This window comes from Gastrolobium bilobum, unplaced genomic scaffold, assembly GCF_033153095.1.
Source record: "Gastrolobium bilobum isolate Gb01-03AN ecotype WA unplaced genomic scaffold, APGP_CSIRO_Gbil_v1 utg8322, whole genome shotgun sequence".
Taxonomy (NCBI): domain Eukaryota; kingdom Viridiplantae; phylum Streptophyta; class Magnoliopsida; order Fabales; family Fabaceae; genus Gastrolobium; species Gastrolobium bilobum.
Window position 1 is genome coordinate 3,416 of NW_026899488.1, and position 22,502 is coordinate 25,917.

Consider the following 22,502-nt stretch of genomic DNA (forward strand, 5'->3'; position numbering starts at 1 on the left):
TAAAACCTAAAGTTCTCCCCACCAGTAAATACTTGGAAGAGGAAATTAGATCCAAAATCAATTTCATTGTGCGGGCTAGACATCTGTGTCTCTTATACAATACAGAACATCTGAGAATTGAATATCCTTTTTGTGACTGCAGTTCTTGTGTTGTTCATATCAATCGGCGCTCAAGTCATTCTCAGTTCGATTACGTTAGGGTTGGTTCTAAAGTTGGCATGGCGAGAAACAAAGCTAAGAGATCGCGTCGGGATTACGATCATCGTCAAGGAAAGAAAGAAGGTGAAGCAGATGGTCGTGGTGTTAGGGAGTCTCGTCGGAGAATTAAAGATCGCAGTGCACGTGAGAAATCAGAAAGGGATAGGGATAGGGATAGGGATAGTGATAGGAGGCGTAGAACTGACGACAAGGATGGTGACAATGAGAGGGATCGTAGGGAGATGATGGACGTGAGAAAGTGGGAGGAAGAAACTAGGAAGAAAGAGGATGATGGAGATGCTTACATTCCTCCCCCTTTTAAGTTGGCGGCCAGGATGATGAAACAAGAAGTTGAGGACAAAACTAGTGCTGAGTATCAACGGTTAACTTGGGATGCTCTAAGAAAGAGCATCAACGGACTTGTGAACAAAGTAAATGCAAGTAATATAAAAAACATAGTCCCAGAATTATTTGCAGAAAACTTGGTTAGGGGAAGAGGCCTCTTTTGTCGGTCATGTTTGAAGTCCCAGATGGCATCTCCGGGTTTTACGGATGTCTTTGCTGCGCTAGTTGCTGTTGTGAATACCAAGTTTCCCGAGGTGGGGGGTCTTTTGTTAAGAAGGACTCTTTTGCAGCTAAAGAGAGCTCATAACCATAAACAGACAAACCCAAATCCATTAGCATCTTTATTATATTTCTCATCAAGCCTCTGTTTATCACTTCACCATTCCTTTCTCTAAGCACAAGTTCAAGAAGTGTATCTAGAAGCCTAGCCTGAGTTTTGCTGGAATGGATCACAACATCTCTCCAAAGATTCAATCCAAGCTCATCAACAGGAGTTTTATGGTTGCTTGGTATGAAAGTTCGATCCATGTACATCAGTATGTCTCGGATCATTTGCAATGCCTTGTTATGATCTACCCACTTCCTGTTGAGCTCTTCCAAGAAAATTTCCCCTTGAGCAGATTCAATTGATTGAGAAATTTCTCTTAGATGAGAAGTCATGGTTGTCACAAGTCCTAAGTAAAGTTTCTCCCCAAATTTGTGTAGCACCATATTATAAGCATTCCTGAATGAACAGATCATGATGATCAGAAATTTCAGAAATATATGCCCCCAAACATGAAGTTTAGCGGGGAGATCTGTCATAGTTATCATTTATAAAGTAAGCTAAGGCAGTTATTTTAATTTAATGCAAACTAAACTACAGGTCTATTGCATAACATTAATTATATAAAGCTCCTGATTTTTGTTCAATTATAAACAAATGACAAGTAAATGGAGATTTATTGATTGAGTAAATACAGATTGAGATCTTAGAAACATGAGCTTTTTCTTCTCACTAAATTCTATGAGCTGAGGTAAGAACCATCTGCAATTTCTTGACCATCCGAATAAGAGTAACCAAAAGCTGGTGAACTGACCAGACAAATGGCATAATGATCTAAGACAGCCAAACAGCATCAGAGAGCTTTTGTTATACAGCTGAGATGTGAGGATGGAAATAAAGAACTTATGCAAGTATACTATATATGTATCTCCGTCAGCATTTACTAGTTGCAACCCCCAAGCTGACCAAAGCAGGATAAAAGCAGGTATGTTTGCAGGTATAGCAGCCACTATCAAATCAAATGACATCCTAAAAGTAAAAACAACCTCAATCAGTCCTGCATAACTTGAATATGAGAAAAGTCAAATATTCTGATGCATGCATGACCCAGGATACACCAATTACATAAACTCCATTTGATGTTAAGAGTCAAAAACTTCATACTCAAAATCCACAAATTGAAAAGCAATTTTAGAGATACTTTTCTCTAAAATTCATCAAACAAAAAATTAGCGCTTCACATAGACTGTTGAATTCAACATATATCTTCAGCAAGGCCTCAAAAAGAGAAAGGACGGAAATGGATCCTCTTATGCTAGTTTTTCATATGAGAAGAACACCTAGAGAGGGAAACAAAGACACTATCCAGGTGGAGTCTTGCTAGAGTTTGAGAGGCCCTATTTAACATCTCTGTGTCTTCTTCTTTCTCCACAAGACTTGCTATGTACTAAACTATCATTCCGGGTAGATAGGCAGGCAACTTAAAAATTAATAAAAAAGAGAGCTTCATGATTAATAGATACAATTCGTGAAACCCTTTTAATCTGCCATTCAAATTTTCGCAGACAAATAACTCCCCATAACCAAACCAAATGTTCAGTAATATAATTGATCAACAATTCTTAATCCACAAGGTTAAGAATTTCACACTAAGTAACTGAGAACATATATTTAAAAATAAAATAAAATCATACATACAAAACACAATAAAATCACACTATTGAATCATCCATACAATAAACACACAAATTAAAAAAAAAAAAAAAAAAAAAAAAAAAAACTAAAACTGTATCACTCAATTTACAACAAGTATTGAAATCGAAGAAGTGTATAGCTAGTTAAATCAATGAATCAACCTGTACAGCTCTTCAAAGCTGAGTCCACTGGCATTGTGATTATATATCTCGTGGATTGCATGTTCCAGAACATTCCATGTCTTTTCAGCGTACTTGGGATCCACCACAACGCGGTGCTTGAACGCTTCTATCTGAAAAGGTCTCTTCTTCTGCGTGCTCATCTTTTCCGCAAACCGAGCTCGTTCTCCGAGACCAAACCCTAAGGAATCGGAATCCGAACCCTAACCAAAAGCTTCAATTCGAACAAAATCAAAGCGAAGTGAAACAGAAAACAACGAATTCAGAAGAAGAAGAAAATAACCGGGAAATGAAGACAAACCCTAGCAACGGTGTGAAGAATCCCAATTGGGATGGTGAAATTAGGGTTTGATTTGAGAAAGTGTAGTTCCAAATAAATGAAAGTAAAAAAAGGAAAAAAAAAAAGAGAGAAAAAAATGGAGAAAAGTGAATGAATAATTGAGAGTAGTCACTAGTGAGTTATGAGAAACACTGACTATGGAGGACTTGTTTTCAAGACAATGCCAAATTTTTAGCAACTCTTACACTAATAATTTTTTGGGAAAGAATACTGTAACAACCAAGTTGTGTTACTATCAAGTTACTACTAATCAATCTCACCGTTAGATCGATAATGTTGATCCAACGGTTATATTTATTTTCATCTTTGTATGGTCATGATTTCCCAAATTTAATATTTTATATTTATTTTCACCTTTGTATGGTTATGATTTCCCATATTTAATGTTTTCACTTTAAATATAGAGAATCATAACCATACAAAGATGGAAATAAATATAACCGTTGGATCAACATAATCGATCTAACAGTGAGATTGATTGGTAGTAACATAACTTGGTTGTTACAATATCCTTCCCCTAATTTTTTTTTCTTTTTTTGATGTGTGACTCTTGAATTAACTGGGCTAAACATTTTTTTCTAAATTAATTGTATTTTAATATTATAATTGAAGGTACATAGAGTGAGAGAAGTGGAAAACATTTCTTCAAATAAAAAAAAGAAGGAAATACTACTCTCACTTTACATGGGATAGTTATCTCATTTTCTCTCACTTCGAAAATCGGACCCCTTCTATTTTCTTTTTCTTTTTTGCTTTTTAATGGTGGGCCTCACTCAAACTCTCTCTACAACATGAGAGAACTACTCCCATGTAACATAAGATTAATATTTCCTAAAAAAAAAATAAGTGGAAGACTCCTTATGTTTGAGTTTAGACTTTAACATGGTCGAGAGAGAGAAATTATGTATGGAAATCACAATTACCAAGAATATATTGGGAAAGTGAATTTTCTGGAAATATGATAAAAAAAATAGATAGAGGAGGATTTATTCAATCACATAGTTCGGGCTTCTATAATATGACACCTTGGATTTAACAACAGTTCGAAAGGTTGATCAATTCGGGTGGCTCCTCTCTTTTCGAGAATTCATATATCCCTTATTAGTATATGGACAGCTTGACATGTTTCGGTCCTCCTTTCCATTCCTTAGAAAAAGTGAGACACCGAACTGCTGACATCCGCCACAGAGTAAACCACTGCCTCATGGTAGCCTAATCCAGTTCCCTTACGCTACTTTTGTTATTGGGTTAGCCATACACTTTACATGTTTCCAGCGATTCACATAGCATTATCAAATTATACAAGTTTTGGATAAGAATCTACAACGCACTAGAATGTTGTATGAATTTTTGCTTATTTATAATAAACAAATTTTTTTTTTCATTTTATTTTGATGCACAATTATTGGGTTCGGGTTCGGAGCGGAGGAGGAAGTCGGAGAATGAGGAAGCAAGTTGCTTTGCATGGTTGAGTTGAGCGTATGTGGAGTTTAGGGAAGTGAGGTGAAGGAGATTAGCGTGTAAATGGGAACAGAGATTGTGGGAGAGGAGGCGGGGGAGAGAGTCGATGAAGGAAGGAAGGAACACGACGGCGCTGTAAGTGTAGCGGTGGCGGTGCTGAAGGGCGCGCCACTTCGCTGACATGTTTGATGAAATGCCTCAGTGAAAGTGTGTCGTAAGAAAAAAGTAGAAATTGAGGGGCTGTTTGGTATGTAGCTTCTCTTGGAAATCATGGGAAAGTGATGTAAGTAAACAATATTTATCATGTTTGGTAAATGGTTTTCACCAAAATAACCAGTATAATAATGCAACCGAGAAAATATGTTTGTACTAGACGTTGGCACAAATGAATGCAATGTGAACCGTGGTATTAATTTAATCCACCAATTGAGATTCCTGTTTTGTAATTTTTAAGACGAAAATGCCCTGAAAAAGCAACATTTTGTCATTGATAATTTTAACATAATGGGTAAAGACGTAATTTTAACCCATTTCCATCAATATTTCACCATTAACCAAACGTGGTACTACTAAAAAGAATCCAATTTTCCCAGCAAAATTGGTGCCTACCAAATACCTTTTTGTAACTTACCCAACCAAAAATTATTTCCATCATATTCTGAATAATTTTTTGTTACCGGTAATATAAAATTTCTCCTATACCAAACGCCCTGGGAGAGAACAAAATGACACACGGGAACTTGGATTTTAAATTTTATCAAGCTTGAAAGTTGCACACATTTTTCTAAAATGATAATTGAAAAATGGGAAATCATACGGGCTTGTTTAAAAAAAAAAAAACAAGTCTTATATGGAGCAATAAACCAATTTTTTACCAGTAAATTTCTTGGAATAAAAATATAAACATGTTTTAACATGAAATATATCCAATAAAATAGATGAACTAAAGTAATTAAATACGATAGTCAAAATCATACCTATGAAAAAACTCAAGCCCGGTTAGTGCACGTCTTGCTGATTCTCGCTTATGAACATTGAGGAATCCAATCATGCGACGAACCAAAGCAGTATAAGCCAGACAAGCACTATTTCTAATTTCCCAGTATGGTGAAGAGAAAGAGCGAATAGACAAAACCAAAGCCTCAGCAGAGAAACCAGACGTATCAGTGGCCAAGTTAGTGTCATTGAATGCAGCTCTTAGAACATTAAATGCATGCACTGTAGGAATCACACCCTCATCTCTGATCTTTGACAACATCTGTCTCACATTTGTTTCATCTGTCTGTGTAGAATTATTTTCTTTTGTTGAATCATTTGACTTGCATGAGTTATCATTCAAGCTATCAGTTTCAATGTGATTCAGCATAAACTCATTACCTACATCTATAAGCCACCTTAATGCCCGTGGGAGGAGCTTCTTTGGTGTGCCTTCTGGCTCTGAGAGAAACAGAGCAGTAAATGCAGCAGGTATTCCAGCACTTCTTCTCAGCAAATCATCCACTACTTGTCCTTTGGCCACAGTTCTTTGCATAAGTTGTTCCATCCAGGACTCTGTCAACCTATGAAGTCTGAAAAGGAATATACACATTAAGAAGTGGCAAAGACATACTATTTATGATATGATGATTTGGTTATAATGATATAACCTTCCTTAATAAGCCAAACAAACATAATTCTCTTTTTATTATGCAGAAGAGGGTAAATGCCACAGCCTAAGAATCCATATTACATCTGCAGGGGCATTGCCCTTGACAAGATCATAAATTTAATTTTACATCTCATTTACCATACACATTTTCATCGTAGTGTTTTATCTATGATGGTGTAGGTGAAGAAAATAGGAATTTAAAAACCTAACTGCTTCAATATCTATCAGTAAAGCAAAGATACTAAAGAAGCATCAAAAGCCACCTACTTGAGGCCATAATTATTTGAAAGTACAAGAACAGAAAATCCAACCACAACCACTTAGACCTAGCATATAGTCAAGAGAGGATCCAATTAAATCTCCTAGATAAAGAAATTTTTATAAATATAATATAAAATATAAAACTATTTATCTGCCTTCACCTAACAAGCTTGAGTTTTTGGGAGAGTTGGTTGTATCACATGGTATCAGAGTCTCTATGACCATGTGGTCATAAGTACTATCCTTGTCGTCCCCATTCTTCTAATATTCTAAAAATTATCGTGGAATTTCTTAGCACAATGAGATGGGCTTGTGCATTGTCCACCCTTCAAGCCCAATGAGCTATTGTGTGAAGGGCGTGTTGGAAATATAATATAAGGGTTTTATTAATCTCCTTCCACATAAGATAGTTATCTTATGTGGTAGAGAGAAAATGGGTGGGTCCCACCATTACAAGAAAAAAGTGGAGTGCGAAAATCGAAGTGAGAGAAAATGAGATAAGTTACCTCATGTAAAAGGAGAGTAATATTTCCCATAATATAAATATAAAACCATTCAATTGCAAGGAATTTTCACTAGGAATCAGAATTCTAATTCTAAAAAAGCATACCAAACATAATATTTAGAATTGCAGGGTACAATTCCAATTCCAAGGTTCAATTCCAAGCCCCATGCCTCATGTTATTCTGGAATAATTACATAGGAAAAAAAAAATGTAAAAGCTTTCACTAAGAGAGTGTCATTGCCCCTAAACTTGTCATGAGATAAGGATTATGTTTAATGGGATACACTTCAGTGTTGCATTCCAGAGTTCTATTGCGATCTTTTTTAAAATCTTTTGGTTCAAAGGATATCTTATCCTCCCCTAGTTGGATACATTCCCCATTTTATCTCTTGATAAAATTTATTTTTCCATCAAAATGTATAAAAAAATGACAGCTTTCATTAAGATATAAGTTCCTTCACTTACAAATAGAAAATATTTGTTAGAATATCTAAAAAATATCTAATAATATCTTTATTAAATCTTAAAGGAGTGGTTTCCAGATTCCATTATATTTCCTTATTTGATTTGATTAGGATTAGGATTAGGAGTATAGTACTAATATAAATAGGGGTTAGCACTTTGTATTTTGTATCACATTATTAAACACTAATCAATATTATCTTATATCAAGTACTCATTTCCACTCTCTTCATCCTTCTCTACCTAAACCCTACAATTTCAAAAATAAAAAACTTTCTTAAGATGAAAAATCAATAAAGCATTTGATGGAAATAAAAATAGAGTACCAAAATCCACACCTTGGGTCATCTGAGCAAAGTAAGCGATTGCAAAGAGTTGTGAACCCAGCCCTTGTCTTATCAATTGCACCATTATGCTTCATCTTCAAGAGGACTTCTAGAAAGTGATTCCCAATTGTTTCAAGTTGTTCCAAATCAATCACAGAATTAGATGAAAAGGCAGCATTATCAACAGAAAAACCCTTCGACTCAGATAAATCTGAACATGCATTACTTGGCAATGGTACCTTTCTTATAATAGTCCCCAAAAGAAGGCTCACCTGAAGAAGAAAACATAGTGAAAAAACAATGGGAACCAAAAAATAAAATAAAATAAAAATTGTAGACTTATGTATCAGATAATGAACAACTTTCAATCAATTCTTACTTGAAACAAACAATTCTCTATAATTTGTAAATATGTTTTCTTGGCATCATTTCTAGATTTATAAGCAAGTAATTTTAAAGAAAATATTGTTATCAGCCAAGAAATAAGTAATGATAATTTGAAACCTTTATTCTTTTTGCTTTAGCCTTTGAAGAGTTATAATCCAATACAATCATAAGTTCCTACAAACTGTTCAAGTACCTCTTTCATAGCCAGCCAGAAACCAACCATGACAATCTGTTCCGATGATCTGACATCATGGGAAGGCTTTGAATTATTGTTCTCATATTCAGATGAAGGCATGTGCTCATGCTCATGATCTGGTATCTCCAACAAAAGATTATCATCATCAACCATCTCATCCATGTCTTCTGGCAGATACCAAGCATCTGCAGAAACCACCCAAAGTGCCAATGAAGTTATCCGCACAACAAGCTCCAAAAGTCTTTCCAAAAAATATCTCATCTCTGAGATGCTAGACGATATGACATCCGAATTCCAGTCCAATTCCTCAAAAGTATAACGTAAAGCGAGTAATACACCATGGACAAAGCTGCTCTCGCATGCTTTAGAAAGATCTTGCTCTCCATTTCTTACAGCAACATCTAACCAATCAATCATTGATTTCATATACAGTATCACGGGATTCCTCAATTTACTAGACTGATTAACATCATTTACCAATTCAGACTTTGAGCTTAAATGGACAACCTTGAATGAGTCTTCAATCAACCAACCTAGCTCCAACGCATACTTTCTAAAAATAAGCCGTACAGTTAGAGCTCCAGCATCACTTTCCCTTACACGTGGACTACAAACTAATTTCATAGCCCATGCAATTACCTTCTTCAGCATGTCTTCATTTGAAATTCCAGGTAGTGGGGTTGGAAAATGGAGTAATATGTGAAAGGAACTCTCTCTTAACCTGTCCCAACTATCAATAATTGAACCAACTAACAATAGAGTTGAATCAGATGAAGTCATTCCCTTAATGTAAGGATAGAGATGATTTCCAGACAAAGAACTATTAAACTCCTCACTAATTGACGGATTAATAGACCAAACATTTATCATAATCAAGATGAGATCCATTGCCATTATTTTTCTCTTGTAAGGAGCGGAAGGATAGCATGAGAAAAATAAGAATCCACTCAACCACCTCATAAAGCGAAAAAGATCATCTGCTCTTTTAATTGCCAATTCTTTATTACCTTTCAAAGGATACACTTCATTAGCTTTATTATGCTCAAGAGGGTTCCAGCTTCCTTGCTTGAATTGTCTCTCAAGGGCTGTTCGAACCCTAGAGAAGAACTTACGAAACAAGCTGCTCCACTTCATCTGAAAAGCAGTAGAGCAACACCTCATATTCAAAGGCACAGCTTCCTCCATTAGAGTTAGCTCTAAATGAGAAGGCAGACTAGACGTCTTGGGGTTTAAGAAAAGAGACTCAGCAGCATCAACACGTAGTGACTCATCCACATGGGTCAATGCATTTACTAGCCACTGAACATGGATCTCAACATTTATTCCCTTTATGCAAACAAGAGCATGCCTTTCTGTTCCCAGCCCAGGCTCTTTTTCATCTGCTGAAGGATTTTCAGACCAATCAATGTCCCCTTCAACCAAAGCAAGTGACCGAGATACCTTGAGCAAAGAAACTAGAATTGCAATTCTCTGTTCAAGATTCAATTCCAAGTTCACACAAACAAGCTCTGGATATTGCAGTTCATTTTCATCCCCATTTGGCCCAACTGAAATGAAACTAAGCATAGGAAATATACTATCCACATCCACTTCCAGTAAAACTGGCAGAGCATAAGTATTTATATTGGTTCGAAGTTTTGAGAATCCAGAAGCTAGCCCATACAGAATTGGGGGAAGACAATGCCCTCTATAGAGGGCATACCCACCTTCAATGCCATCAGTCTCCCAACACTCATCACACAAATACTCAAGGAAACACTTGAGAAATGATGTGGTAGCACAGCAGACATCGTCATCGACATATGCCTGTATTGCCTCAAATATAAGGTTCGGGTTCATCTCTAACATTTTCTTCGCTCCCAACCTCTTGGTTAGCAATGCTAGAGGAACATATCTTCCCTTACATCTTGACCTCAGGGAAAGAATATCTGATCCGATCTTCTGCAAAGACTTGTTTATTTTGTCACCACCCTCTGACCAACAAATGGATGATTGAATGTCCATGAAAAGATCAAAAATGAGATGAACTTGTTTCACCGTTTGACTCAAAGGGTCTTCCAAGTTATTCCAGATAATCCTAAGTATCCGCATCCCCATTTCTGCAGGAATAGGATCATACTCTCCCGACAAATCTGTAAGATTCAATAACATCAATGTTTTTATCTGTTGTAAACAAATTTGCATCACAGTCAATGCATGAAAATTGAAATGGCTATCAACAGGGTTCACACAATACTTGCATAGCTCAGGCAAAATTCCATCATACAATATAGTCTTGATACGCCCTCCAACGTCTTTTCGAACCTCGTAGCCATTTACATCACCAAAATGAGTGTTAAGCAAGTTTCTAGAAACTGCAGTAAGAATCCCTCTTATAAGATAAAGCCTACTCAGCACAGAAAGACTACACATTCCCTGATAGATACCCCCTTACAAGGAATTTTATCAATGGCATTTCTAAATTCACTGTCACAATAACCACCAACATCCGAATTCGAGGCCTTTAAGTTAAATATACCTTGAAACAAGACCAGTCCAAGCTCTTCAGAACTGATACAAACTTGAAGAGCTGCACAGAGTGCTATCCCAGCAGCCACAAAGCAATCCCTGGAAAACGCAGAGGAATTCAATATGCTCAAAACAACAGTAACAATCCCTTCCATAACACTTGAATAACCTTCTAATTCTTCTAGAACCACGCCATTCTCAGAACTACCCAATTCCCTGAACTTGGAAGGAAACTTCTGCAGCAAGTAATACAAGCAAGACAAAGCCTCTTGACACTGTTCCATAACAATTGGGGAAGGTCGAGCCAATCCATCATTGGTCTCCAAAACGACACCGTTTAAACCACGAACCACGTCCCAAGCTACCAAAACAGCACAACCTTCAACAACATCAACCAGGTACCCCAACTTGGGCATACCCAGAACCGACAACACCGCGCGCGACACGGTGAACCGTTTCCCCTTGCCACGGTTACCATAGCCCTCGCAGAGTTTAAGGAAAGACCCACCAATTATTGAACGGAAAGTTCGCACCTTTGCGAGAACAGAAACAAGGGTTCGGTGCAAGGGCACGGAATTTTCAAGAAACACAAGCTCCAAGTAAAACCCAGAAGCCAAACGGACCGCGGGTTCGGATACGGATTCGGGTTCGGGTTCGGAGCGGATGAGGAAGTCGGAGAATGAGAAAGCGAGTTGCTTAGCGTCGTTGAGTTGAGCGTATGTGGAGTTGAGGGAAGTGAGGTGAAGGAGTTTGGCATGTAAATGGGAACAGAGTTGGTGGGAGAGGAGGTGGTGGAGAGATTCGATGAAGGAATGAGGGAACACGACGGCGCTGTAGGTGTAGCGGTGGCGGTGCTGAAGGGCGCGCCACTTCGCTGACATGTTTGATGAAATGCCTCAGAGAAAGTCAGTTTGGTTTTACAAAGGAGGAGGCGCAGCCGCAGCGTGTAGTGTTGTGTCGCAGGAACAAATTGTTGGGTTTTGAATTTAATCAAGCTTTAAAGTTGCACACCATCATTTTTCTAAGATGATAATTGAGAAATACATAAAAATAAGAAAAATCTTCCTATTATTTTGTTTTGAATCATTTTTCTTCTTATGCTTTTTCAACCACTTAGCTTTTATGGTTTAAACTCAATCTTAACACCATTAAAAACTTAATTAATTTGTCTATTTTATCCTTCTTAGACATATTTATTCTTTTTTCTTTTATTTTCCTTTTTTTTACTTTTAGTTTTTTCTACAAGTGTGGTATGTTTGCAATATATTTGGTCTAATTTTTTTTTTGTTATCAGTTTATTTTCTTTTTCTAAACAGGATAAAATATATAAATTAGTTAAGTTTATAACGATGTTAAGGATGAATTTGGATACAAAAATCATTAGCAGTAAGTGATTAAAAAAAGGTAAAAGGGCAAGTGATTCTAAACAGAATTATTTACCACTTTTTTCTCAAAATAATAAGGGAGATTATATTTACGATCTCTTTCACTAACAATCAATATTGTCAAACTCGAGTTTCTACGTAGAAACAGAAAGGAGTGGTAGAAACGTAAAACGTAGAAACGACACAAAATGTAAAATTTCTACTTTCTACTACTTAAGGTCAAGATACAAAATTATATATATATGCATGTAAAAAAAAAATATTACATAATGAACATGTGTGTTGAGCCACTTATCTATCTAAAAAGAAATTATTTTTTTTTATAACCAAGTATCAAAATTATAAACAGTGATAACTAACAAATAACAAGTAATGAATAACCAATCTGCTCTAACTGCTTCATACACTATGCAGATTTTGGATCATCACTAATCATGATATAATTTCACTTCTTTTCAATGCATACAATGATCCAAAAATACAAAACGATTCTCATTGCATAACTTATAATATAATTGTATCTTTATAAGACATAATTATAAAAGACATATATCCAAACAAAAAGATATCAAGATATTGTGTATATGATTTGGGGAAAAAAAATTTGGGTTTTTTTTTTAATTTCTTTTTTTGTAAATCTTTTTTTTTTTTAAAAAAATTTGTTTTAAGTAAAAACGGTCAAAACGGTAAAAATGTAAGTTTTTACCATTTTTACGTTTTTACACGGCGTTTTTACCAAGGATTTTTTTTTTTTGGTATGCTACCAAGGACATTTTTTACTTGCGTTTTAACACGCACCACTCTAGTACAAACGTAAGTTTTTATATTTTTACACTAGTTTTTGACAACAATGCTTACAACATCTTCCAACCAAATTTTAACTATTAATTTTTGTCAATTTGACGGTTATAATTTATTAAAAATTAATAATTAATTAATAAGTGTGACCTAATAAATTATAACCGTCAGATTGGCGAAAATCAACCGTTAAATTTTGGTTGTAAGAGATTGTAAGTGAAAAGAGGATATGATATCCGAATATGGCCCCGACATATATCCGAATATTCTGGGGATTTCGAGACAGTAACGGTATTGTTTATACAGAATGATATTTTGGGTTTGTGGACCCATGATTGGTCATTGTGGACTTCTGTAACAATAAATCTAAGTCGGAATCTAAGTGATTAAGGGCTTATGGCTTTGTGAGAAGCCTAAAGACATGAAACGTAAGAGGAAGACGTTGTCTCTATGTTATTATGCACACACCATACCCTTTAGTTATACTAGTATTATAGTGCACAATAACCCGCTGATCTTTAATCTCCCTCATAGATGCTTGAGAAAGGGTGCGCATATCCAATATATATATATATATATAGGGAAAACATTTTCTCGTGTTGCATGAGAATTCAATTCTCATGTTGTGACCCTTCGATTTGCGTGTAAAACTTTTCTTTTCTTTTTCTTTTTTTAATAAATGTGGGACCCACCACTAGTTGAGTCACAACATGAGAATTGAATTCTCATGCAACATGAGAAAATCAAACCCCATATATATATATAGGGGCAGGATCATTTTACACCGGTGTAAGAGTAGTAAATCTTACACCAAATCTTAACCATTGATTTTCTGCATCAAACGGTTAAGATTTATTAGGTCTCACTCATTAATTAATTTTTAATTTCCAATAAATCTCAACCGTTAGATGCACGAAAATCAACGGTTAAGATTTGATGTAAGATTTATTATTCTTACACCGGTGTAAGTTGATCCTAAAATATATAAGGTATGATCCTTTGACACCGGTGTCAAATTTCACACCTCATTTGAGAGCCGTTAGATCAAAAAAGATCAATGGTGTCACATGCTTACAAATCAGAGTCGTTGATCTTTTTTGATCTAACGGCTCTCAAATGAGGTGTCAAACATCAAATTTGACACTGGTGTCAATGGATCTTTCATATATATATATATATATATATATATATATATATATATATATATATATATATATATAAAAGGTAATATAAAAGTTATATTGTAGGAAAAATTATTGTGTTATGTTATAGAGATTCGTTTTCCGTGCCGTAGGGACATTTTTTTTTTTGCTTCAAAAAATGCGGGTCCCACAAAATATTGTGTGTAGGAAATTTTTTGTGATCATGTTGCATGATGAATGCAAACCCCATATATATATATATGGGGAATGATATAGTGACAACTAAGTTGTGTTACTACCAAGTGACTACCAATCAATCTCACCATTAGATCGATTATATTGATCCAACGGTTATATTTATTTTCATCTTTGTATGGTCATGATTTTCCATATTTAAAGTGAAAGCATTAAATATGGAAAATCATGACCATACAAAGGTGAAAATAAATATAAAGTATTAAATTTTAAAAATCATGACCATGCAAAGATGGAAATAAATATAACCGTTAGATCAACATAATCGATCTAACGGTGAGATTAATTGATAGTCACTTGGTAGTAACACAACTTGATTGTCATAATATCCTTCCCCATATATATATATATATATATATAAGGCTTCCTATAGGCCGTCCAACCCACTTTCACTCCTTTTCTTAATGCTTTTCACAGCCCATAAAAAATAGAGATTCATTTTTATTTTATTTTTATATTTATATTTTTCTCAAAAAATATTATTGTGAATATGAATATATGTTATTGACAACATACACGACTGCAACAAATGAAATTAGACAAAAAAGAAACAAGAATTTGATAAAATTAAACAAAACGACAACATCAGATGAAATTAAACAAATAATAACAACCATAATAATAATAATTTGCCATTACCTACGATTACGATTAGATACCTAATGAAACTATTCCTTGTCTCCAAGATGCATTGAGCAAACGCCAAGGGCGGTTGATTCTAATAGAGCCAGCTTCCCAAATAAGAGTTTCTGCATTTAAAAAATAAAATAAAAGATGTTTTTTTATTTACTTTCTTAGAGTCCGAACAAATTAAAAATTATAAACAATCTTCAAACAACTTAACTTTAGCAATAATAATTTGTGTGAATTAAATTAACGTAAAAAATCGTTATCTTCTTCTATCGTTATTTAATTAATTCCATATAGTAAGTCAGATATATAAATTGTTTGCTCCAAATTTTAAATATTTAAATATTATTTTTAGAGAAATGTTATACTTATTACCATTTTAGCTTTACTACTCTTAATTACTACCTAATTAGTTATTGTTGAATTAATTTGAAATCAACAAAAGTTAATTTTTTTCATTTTTTAACTATTAATTTTAAATTGATCCAACAATAACTAATCAAGTAATAAAAGTAGTAACCCTAAAATGGTAGTAAATATAACTTTCTTTTTTAGGAGAGAATCATCTTAGGCCTAATCTCATTTTTAAATCTTTACTCCTCCCACTTATTCACCTAAGTAATTTTTTTATCGTTTTAATCATTGCAATTTAATTAAAATACCCTTGTTTTCACTCTTGCTTAAATTATTTTATTAGACATAATTTTATTTTATTTTTATAATAGGTTCGTAGAGTTCTAAATTTTTTTTTAGTCTTTCTATTTTTAAATAAATATTTATAATTCAACTAAGTTTTGTTAAGTGTTTTTTAGACTTCTTCTTTTTTTCCCTCTCCTTCAAATTTCATCTTTCTTTTTTTTCTTTTTGTGTAATTTTTTCGATTGTTCTTGTGCTGTTTTATCGGTTGCACAATGGCATCGTACTCTTGATTATTCAAAAATAAAGAAAAAGAAACGGCAAGATCTTCGAGATGGATACATTTGCCGGTTCCGTCTTCCTAAGAAAATTAACAATTACAGATAATCAGGAATTTTATTCATAAATGTAAAAATATAGTTTTGAGGTTTGATGTAAATCCATGGAAAAAAGAATGTCCATTGGTCCATGTAGATATGTAGTCAACATGTGGACATATTTTTTCGATACGAAGTTTTTAAAATATGAAACTTGTTAAGTTAAAATACAAAATTAACAATTACTCATAAAAACGATTTTAAAATGAACTTAAATTTTAATGAAAAGTTGCTCTGTTTGAATCTTGTTTTCAAAAACAGTTTTTTAGTTTTTAGAACAAAAAAATTAAAAAAACTCATTTGGTAAGGCCTGTTTTGTAAAAAATGTTTTGAAAACTATAACTATTTTTTTATTTTTAGAATCAAATTTAAAGAACATGTCTGAGTTGTTTTTGTTTTCTGTTTTAATTTTTAACTTTTAAAAATAAATAAATATAGAAAATAATTGTTTCCATAATTATTATACAAAACAGTTTCAAGTTTTTTTGCGAAAAAGTAACATACACTCGCAGTTTTCAAGTTCTGTATAATATTTAACTTTTATATAGAAGAAAGAAAATGTGCGGGTGTATTTGATTTGTGAAAATATTTTCTGTTTTCATTAATATTTTCTATTTGATGTGTCCATTTTTTTAAAAAACAATAACATTGCTGTGATGTGACTATTAACAGAAGGCAATATTAAAATAAATAAATAAACTTAAAGATATTAAAATAAATAAAACATTAACAGTTTTGATGGTGAAGAAGGTATGAATTGTCATTAACTTCATTTCTTCAATATAGTTGCACTCTTAAACCTTAAGTGGAAAGTCTTAAACTTGTTTTTGCCAATTGATCTACTTGATTTTAATGATTCACATAACTAAAAAAAATTAGAACCGTTAGATATAAATGGAATCAATGGCCAATATTAATAGTGTAATTTAAACCGTGTAAACTAGGGTTGGCAAAACGGACCAACCCGACCCAATCCGCATACAATCCAAAAAAAAAAATGAGTCGGGTTAGGGTTGATTCGAAAAAAAAAATGAGCCAGAAAACCCGACCCGAGTCGGGTTAGGGTTGACTCGTGGGTTGGCTTGAAAAAATAGCTCGCAAGTTGGCTCGAAAATTGCTCGCGGGTTGGCTCGTTCTCAGCCTATTTAAATGACCCTGTTGTATTAATGCACAAACTATGTGGCTTCCATCAGCTTAAACAAAGGGTTACAAAATGAGAAATAAAAGAAAAATATTTTAATTTCTAATTTTCTTCACAACAAATTTGCATCAACATCAAGAAACAATCAGAATCACTTGCTACCAAGTGGGTAAGATATTTGAACCAAACAGAGTCGGTACAACCTAACAATATAAAAGTGGCAGGAATGTGAGAAAATTAGGGAATTAGGTTTAGAGAAAGAAGAAAAATGATGACAGCATGTGTGAGTTTTGTCCATTTTTGTATATTATATTTTGTATTTTTATATAAAAAAAAAAAAAACTCAACATGTGAGCTGGCTAGTTTGACCCGCGGGTGGCTCGTTTTTTCACGAGCTGGATCGGGTCGGGTTGACAACTCATTTTTGCCAACCCAACTCAGCTCATTTTTGACGGGTTACGAGCCAATCCGACGGGTTGACTCGTTTTTGCCAACCCTAATGTAAATGATCATGACCCAATACAAAATTTTATTATTTTTGTTTGAAGATTTCTTGGTGACCTCCTTTTAACTGCAAGCTACATTCTTGGGAAAAATTCATTGAGTATAATTATGAAAGCAAAAGCTCTAAACAAGCCTACTCTAGTGAATTTGGTTAACCATGCTTATTGGTTATGACATCAATTATGTGCTTGATAGTGGAAAAGGCAAAGAGTTCAAGCTGACTGCTATAGTTATGGATACGAAATCAAGGAGAGTTATAAAGATCATAACAAATGTTGCCAATAAAGTTATTTTTCTTATTGGAGTATGCCCCTTGCACCAATATTTCAAGATGGCACCGCAACAGACAGATCTTATTTTCTTTGCTTGATTTGGTCCACGTTTTATTGGTCGGCATAATGAAGCCAGCGGAAGGATAGTTCATGAGACAAGTCCCGCCTTCGTAGGGCTGTGTTGTGCCCTAAGGGGCTCTTGTGGTGATGGATAATGCGACGAAATTGATGAGAATGTCTTCTTATGCTCTGCATCCCTCGTATTAGAATTTCGGGCAGCGGTTGATGTGAGCTCACCATTATTGAGTGAGAATCAAATTTTATCAATTCCTAACGGATGGTGCCAATAAAGTACAAAGATTCTAAACTCTTTTTCTTAGTTGTTATTATGCACACACCATACCCTTTAGTTATACTAGTAGTGCACAATAATCCGCTGATCTTTAATCTCTCTCATAGATGCCTGAGAGAGGGTGCGCAGATCCAATATATATATATATATATATATATATATATATATATATATATATATGTATATAGCGGTAGGATCCTTTGACACCAGTGTCAAATTTCAATTTTGACACCTCATCTGAGAGCCGTTAGATAAAAAAAATCAACGATTCTGATTTGCAAGCATGTGACATCTTTGATTTTTTTTTATCTAACGACTCTCAAATGAGGTGTCAAAATTAAGATTTGAAACTGGTGTCAAAGGATCCTATCTCATATATATATATATATATATATATATATATATATATATATATAGGGGCAGGATCATCTTACACCGGTGTAAGAATAATAAGTCTTACACCAAATCTTAACCATTACTTTTTTACATCTAACGGTTAAGATTTATTAGGTCTCACTCATTAATTAATTTTTAATTCCCAATAAATCTCAACCGTTAGATGCACGGAAATCAACGGTTAAGATTTGGTGTAAGATTTATTATTCTTACATCGGTGTAAGTTGATCCTATCCCATAAATATATATATATATATATATATATATATATATATATATATATATATATATATGGGCATGATCATCTTACACCGGTGTAAGAATAGTAAATCATACATCAAATCTTAACCATTGATTTTCTGCATCAAACGGTTAAGATTTATTAGGTCTCACTCATTAATTAATTTTTAAATCTTAATAAATCTCAACCGTTAGATGCACAAAAATCAACGGTTAAGATTTGGTGTGAGAATTATTATTCTTATATCGGTGTAAGTTGATCCTATCCATATATATATATATATATATATATATATATATATATATATATATATATATAAGGTAGGATCCTTTGACACTGGTGTCAAATTTGAAATTTGACACCTCATTTGAGAGCCGTTAGATCAAAAAAGATCAATGGTGTTACATGCTTACAAATCTGAGTCGTTGATCTTTTTTGATCTAACGGCTCTCAGATGAGGTGTCAAACATCAAATTTGACAACGGTGTCAATGGATCCTGCCTATATGTATATATATATATATATATATATATACATATATATATATATAGGGTTTGCTTTTTCTGCAGTTACTGCAGATAAGTTATTTGCAGTAAGCCCAATACGACGTCGTTTTGGAACGAAAATCATGGTGTTTTTGTAATTTTAATTTATTTTAGAGTTATAATAGTTTTTATTTTATAATTTTTTTAAATTTCAATACCAAAACGACGTCGTTTTGGAAATAAATGCAGATAACTTATCTGCATTAACTGCAGAAACATTTTTCCCATATATATGAGGTAGGATTCTTTGACACCAGTGTCAAATTTGAAATTTGACACCTCATGTGAGAGCCATTAGATTAAAAAAAATTATTGGTGTCACATGCTTACAAATCAGAGTCGTTGATCTTTTTTGATCTAATGGCTCTCAGATCAGGTGTCAAAGTCTCATGCCCCATATATATATATATATACGTATATATATATATATATATGCAACTGCTGTATTACATCAATTAATCTTGACCAATGATACCCCATATTTAATGCTTTCACCTACCTTTGCAATTCCCCAAATTTAATTGTTGTACATACAGCAGTTGCAAAAAATAACAACCTCATATATATATATATATATATATATATATATATAGGGCGGCTTTTTGATCTATGTAGGTTAAATTGAAAACGTTTGACCTGAATAAACCTATGACAATACAATTGCCCATGCTAATGTATTGCAGTATCAAGAAACGTTATTGTCACAGACGAGTTGCAAACGTTATTGTCACAGAGGAGTTGCAAACGTCACTGTTTCTGCCATGTTTCATTTCAGAACAACACGTTCCTGAAGCGGATGCTTTCATGTTCCATAAAAACCTCAGCCCTTTAAAAATATTCAGTTTATTTAAATTTAAGTTACATCTCCTATTAACGAGTCCCTCCACGATAAAGCACATGTCCTCTCTAAAAGCATTTCAAACCATTTAAAAGAGTCAGGATGCAAGGTCAAATAACAGCACAAAAAAAATAATTTTATAAAACTTTAATTTGAAATGCATATTGAAACAGTTTTTGCGTTTTTAAATGCATATAAAACTTTAATTTTAAATGCATATAAAAACTAACAATTTTTGTGTTATTTGGCATCCATTTTTGTACAATTTTATTAGTCATATTATTAAGTTTTGTTAAGATCTAGTATTATGCAAATTAAAAAAAAAAATAGATTACCAAAAAAAAAAAATCGTTGTTTGGCCTTAAACATTAAGAATGCAGTACATATATTGCATCTATATTTATATAACTTTGAAGATCACATAATAGCTCATCGTCGGGAGCGCGTTCCTGCAGAGACACGCAGTCTGGATCAATGCTGATAAAAGAAGAGAGAAAAAAAAATCATAACCATTCAAAGGTGAATCCATTAATATAAGAAATAAATAAATAAAACGACGAAGTTTCGGGATAGCCGGAGATAAACTTATCTCAAGCTGCTTGAGAAATATTATTCTAATATATATATATAGATAAAGTTATTTTTGCAGCCGCTTTACGTACAACAACGACAAGTGTATGGTTATGATTTTTCACATTTATTGCTTTCATCTTTTGTATGATTGTGAGTCCTTGCATTTAATGCTTTCAAATATATATATATATGACAAGTATTTCATTGCTGCACATACAGCAGCTGCAGAAATATAAATCTTATATATATATGGGAAAAGTGTGTGTCATTTTAAAGGATGTAAAGTTGTGTCATTTTAAGAGAGAAGAAGAGATAGATAAAGGAGGAGAGAGAGTTGACAAAAAAATAAAGGTGTGGGTCCTCCCTCTTTGTGAGATTGAAAGGATATAAGTTGTGTAATTTAAAAGGATAAACATTTTTCCTTATATATATATATATATATATATATATATATATATATATATATATGTATATATAGGGTTCGCTTTTTCTACAGTCAATGTAGATAACTTATCTACAGTGAGTCCAAAACGACGTCGTTTTGAGGCGGAAATCAAGGTATTTTTGTAATTATAATTTATTTCAGGGTTATAATAGTCTTTTTTATTATAATTTTTTAATTTTTAAACTCAAAACGACGTCGTTTTGGGAGTGAATGTAGATAACTTATATACATTCACTTTAGAAACATTAAAGCCATATATATATATATATATATATATAAATATATAATTTTTTTTTTGGTAAATAATTGGAAATTTATTTTAACAAAAGAGCTTTGTGCTTTCACCACTGAATTTGTTAAAACACATTGTTAAAATATATATATATATATATATCTTATAATTTGTTAAAATAAATTATATATATAATTAATAAATAAGATAAAATTATTTAATTAGAAATTATAATATATTTAAATATGTTAAATTTAAATTTATTTTCTAATTAATCTTAAATTGATTTGATGTCTATCAAAATTTTAATATATAATAAACAAATAAATAAGAAAAATACAATCAGTATTTAAAAATTAGATACAAAGCAAATTTAACCGTGATAAAATTTAATTTATTTTCTAATCATTCTTAAAGATATTTAATGTTTATCTAAATATCAATATATAATAAATAAAATTGGTTTTATTTTGTAATCAATTCAATTGATTTGAGTATTTTTATTTATATTATCTTATATTATATTGTTATTTATGTCCTGTGATTTATATATTAATTATGAGTATTTTTATTTAATTATGTAATATTTTATTTTATTTATAAATTTTCAAAAATACTAACAAATCGGATTTTACAACTAACAAATCTTATTTAAAGAAGAATTAGTTGCAAATCTTATTTTAAAAAAATCAGTTGCAAATAGGGGTATAAATAGATCGGGCCGGCCTACAGGGCTTACAGCCTAGCCTATATTTGGCCAGACTTGGTCTATTATAAATAGTAAAATAGAATAGGTCTAGGCTTTTAAAAAATACTATTAGAAAACAGGCTATAGACTTTTTTGTACATGTTTCTAACCATATATCATATACATGTTTTCATTGAGTATTCTACGAAAGTTTCTAATATGAATTTTTGGGTTTTATTACATGAAAGTTTAGAGAATTTTTCAAATTATTTTCAA

General features: G+C 32.9%; 1 protein-coding gene across 1 annotated transcript; it reads right to left on the reverse strand.

The window, feature by feature from the left end:
- Positions 1 to 618: 618 nt before the first annotated feature.
- LOC133290633 (uncharacterized) lies at positions 619 to 11,673 on the reverse strand. The gene is given in 5 exon segments (XM_061488743.1): positions 619 to 1,267; positions 5,461 to 6,051; positions 7,698 to 7,957; positions 8,266 to 10,676; positions 10,679 to 11,673. Coding segments are annotated over 5 exon segments (4,764 nt in total). The 5' UTR covers positions 11,658 to 11,673; the 3' UTR covers positions 619 to 744.
- Positions 11,674 to 22,502: the final 10,829 nt, after the last annotated feature.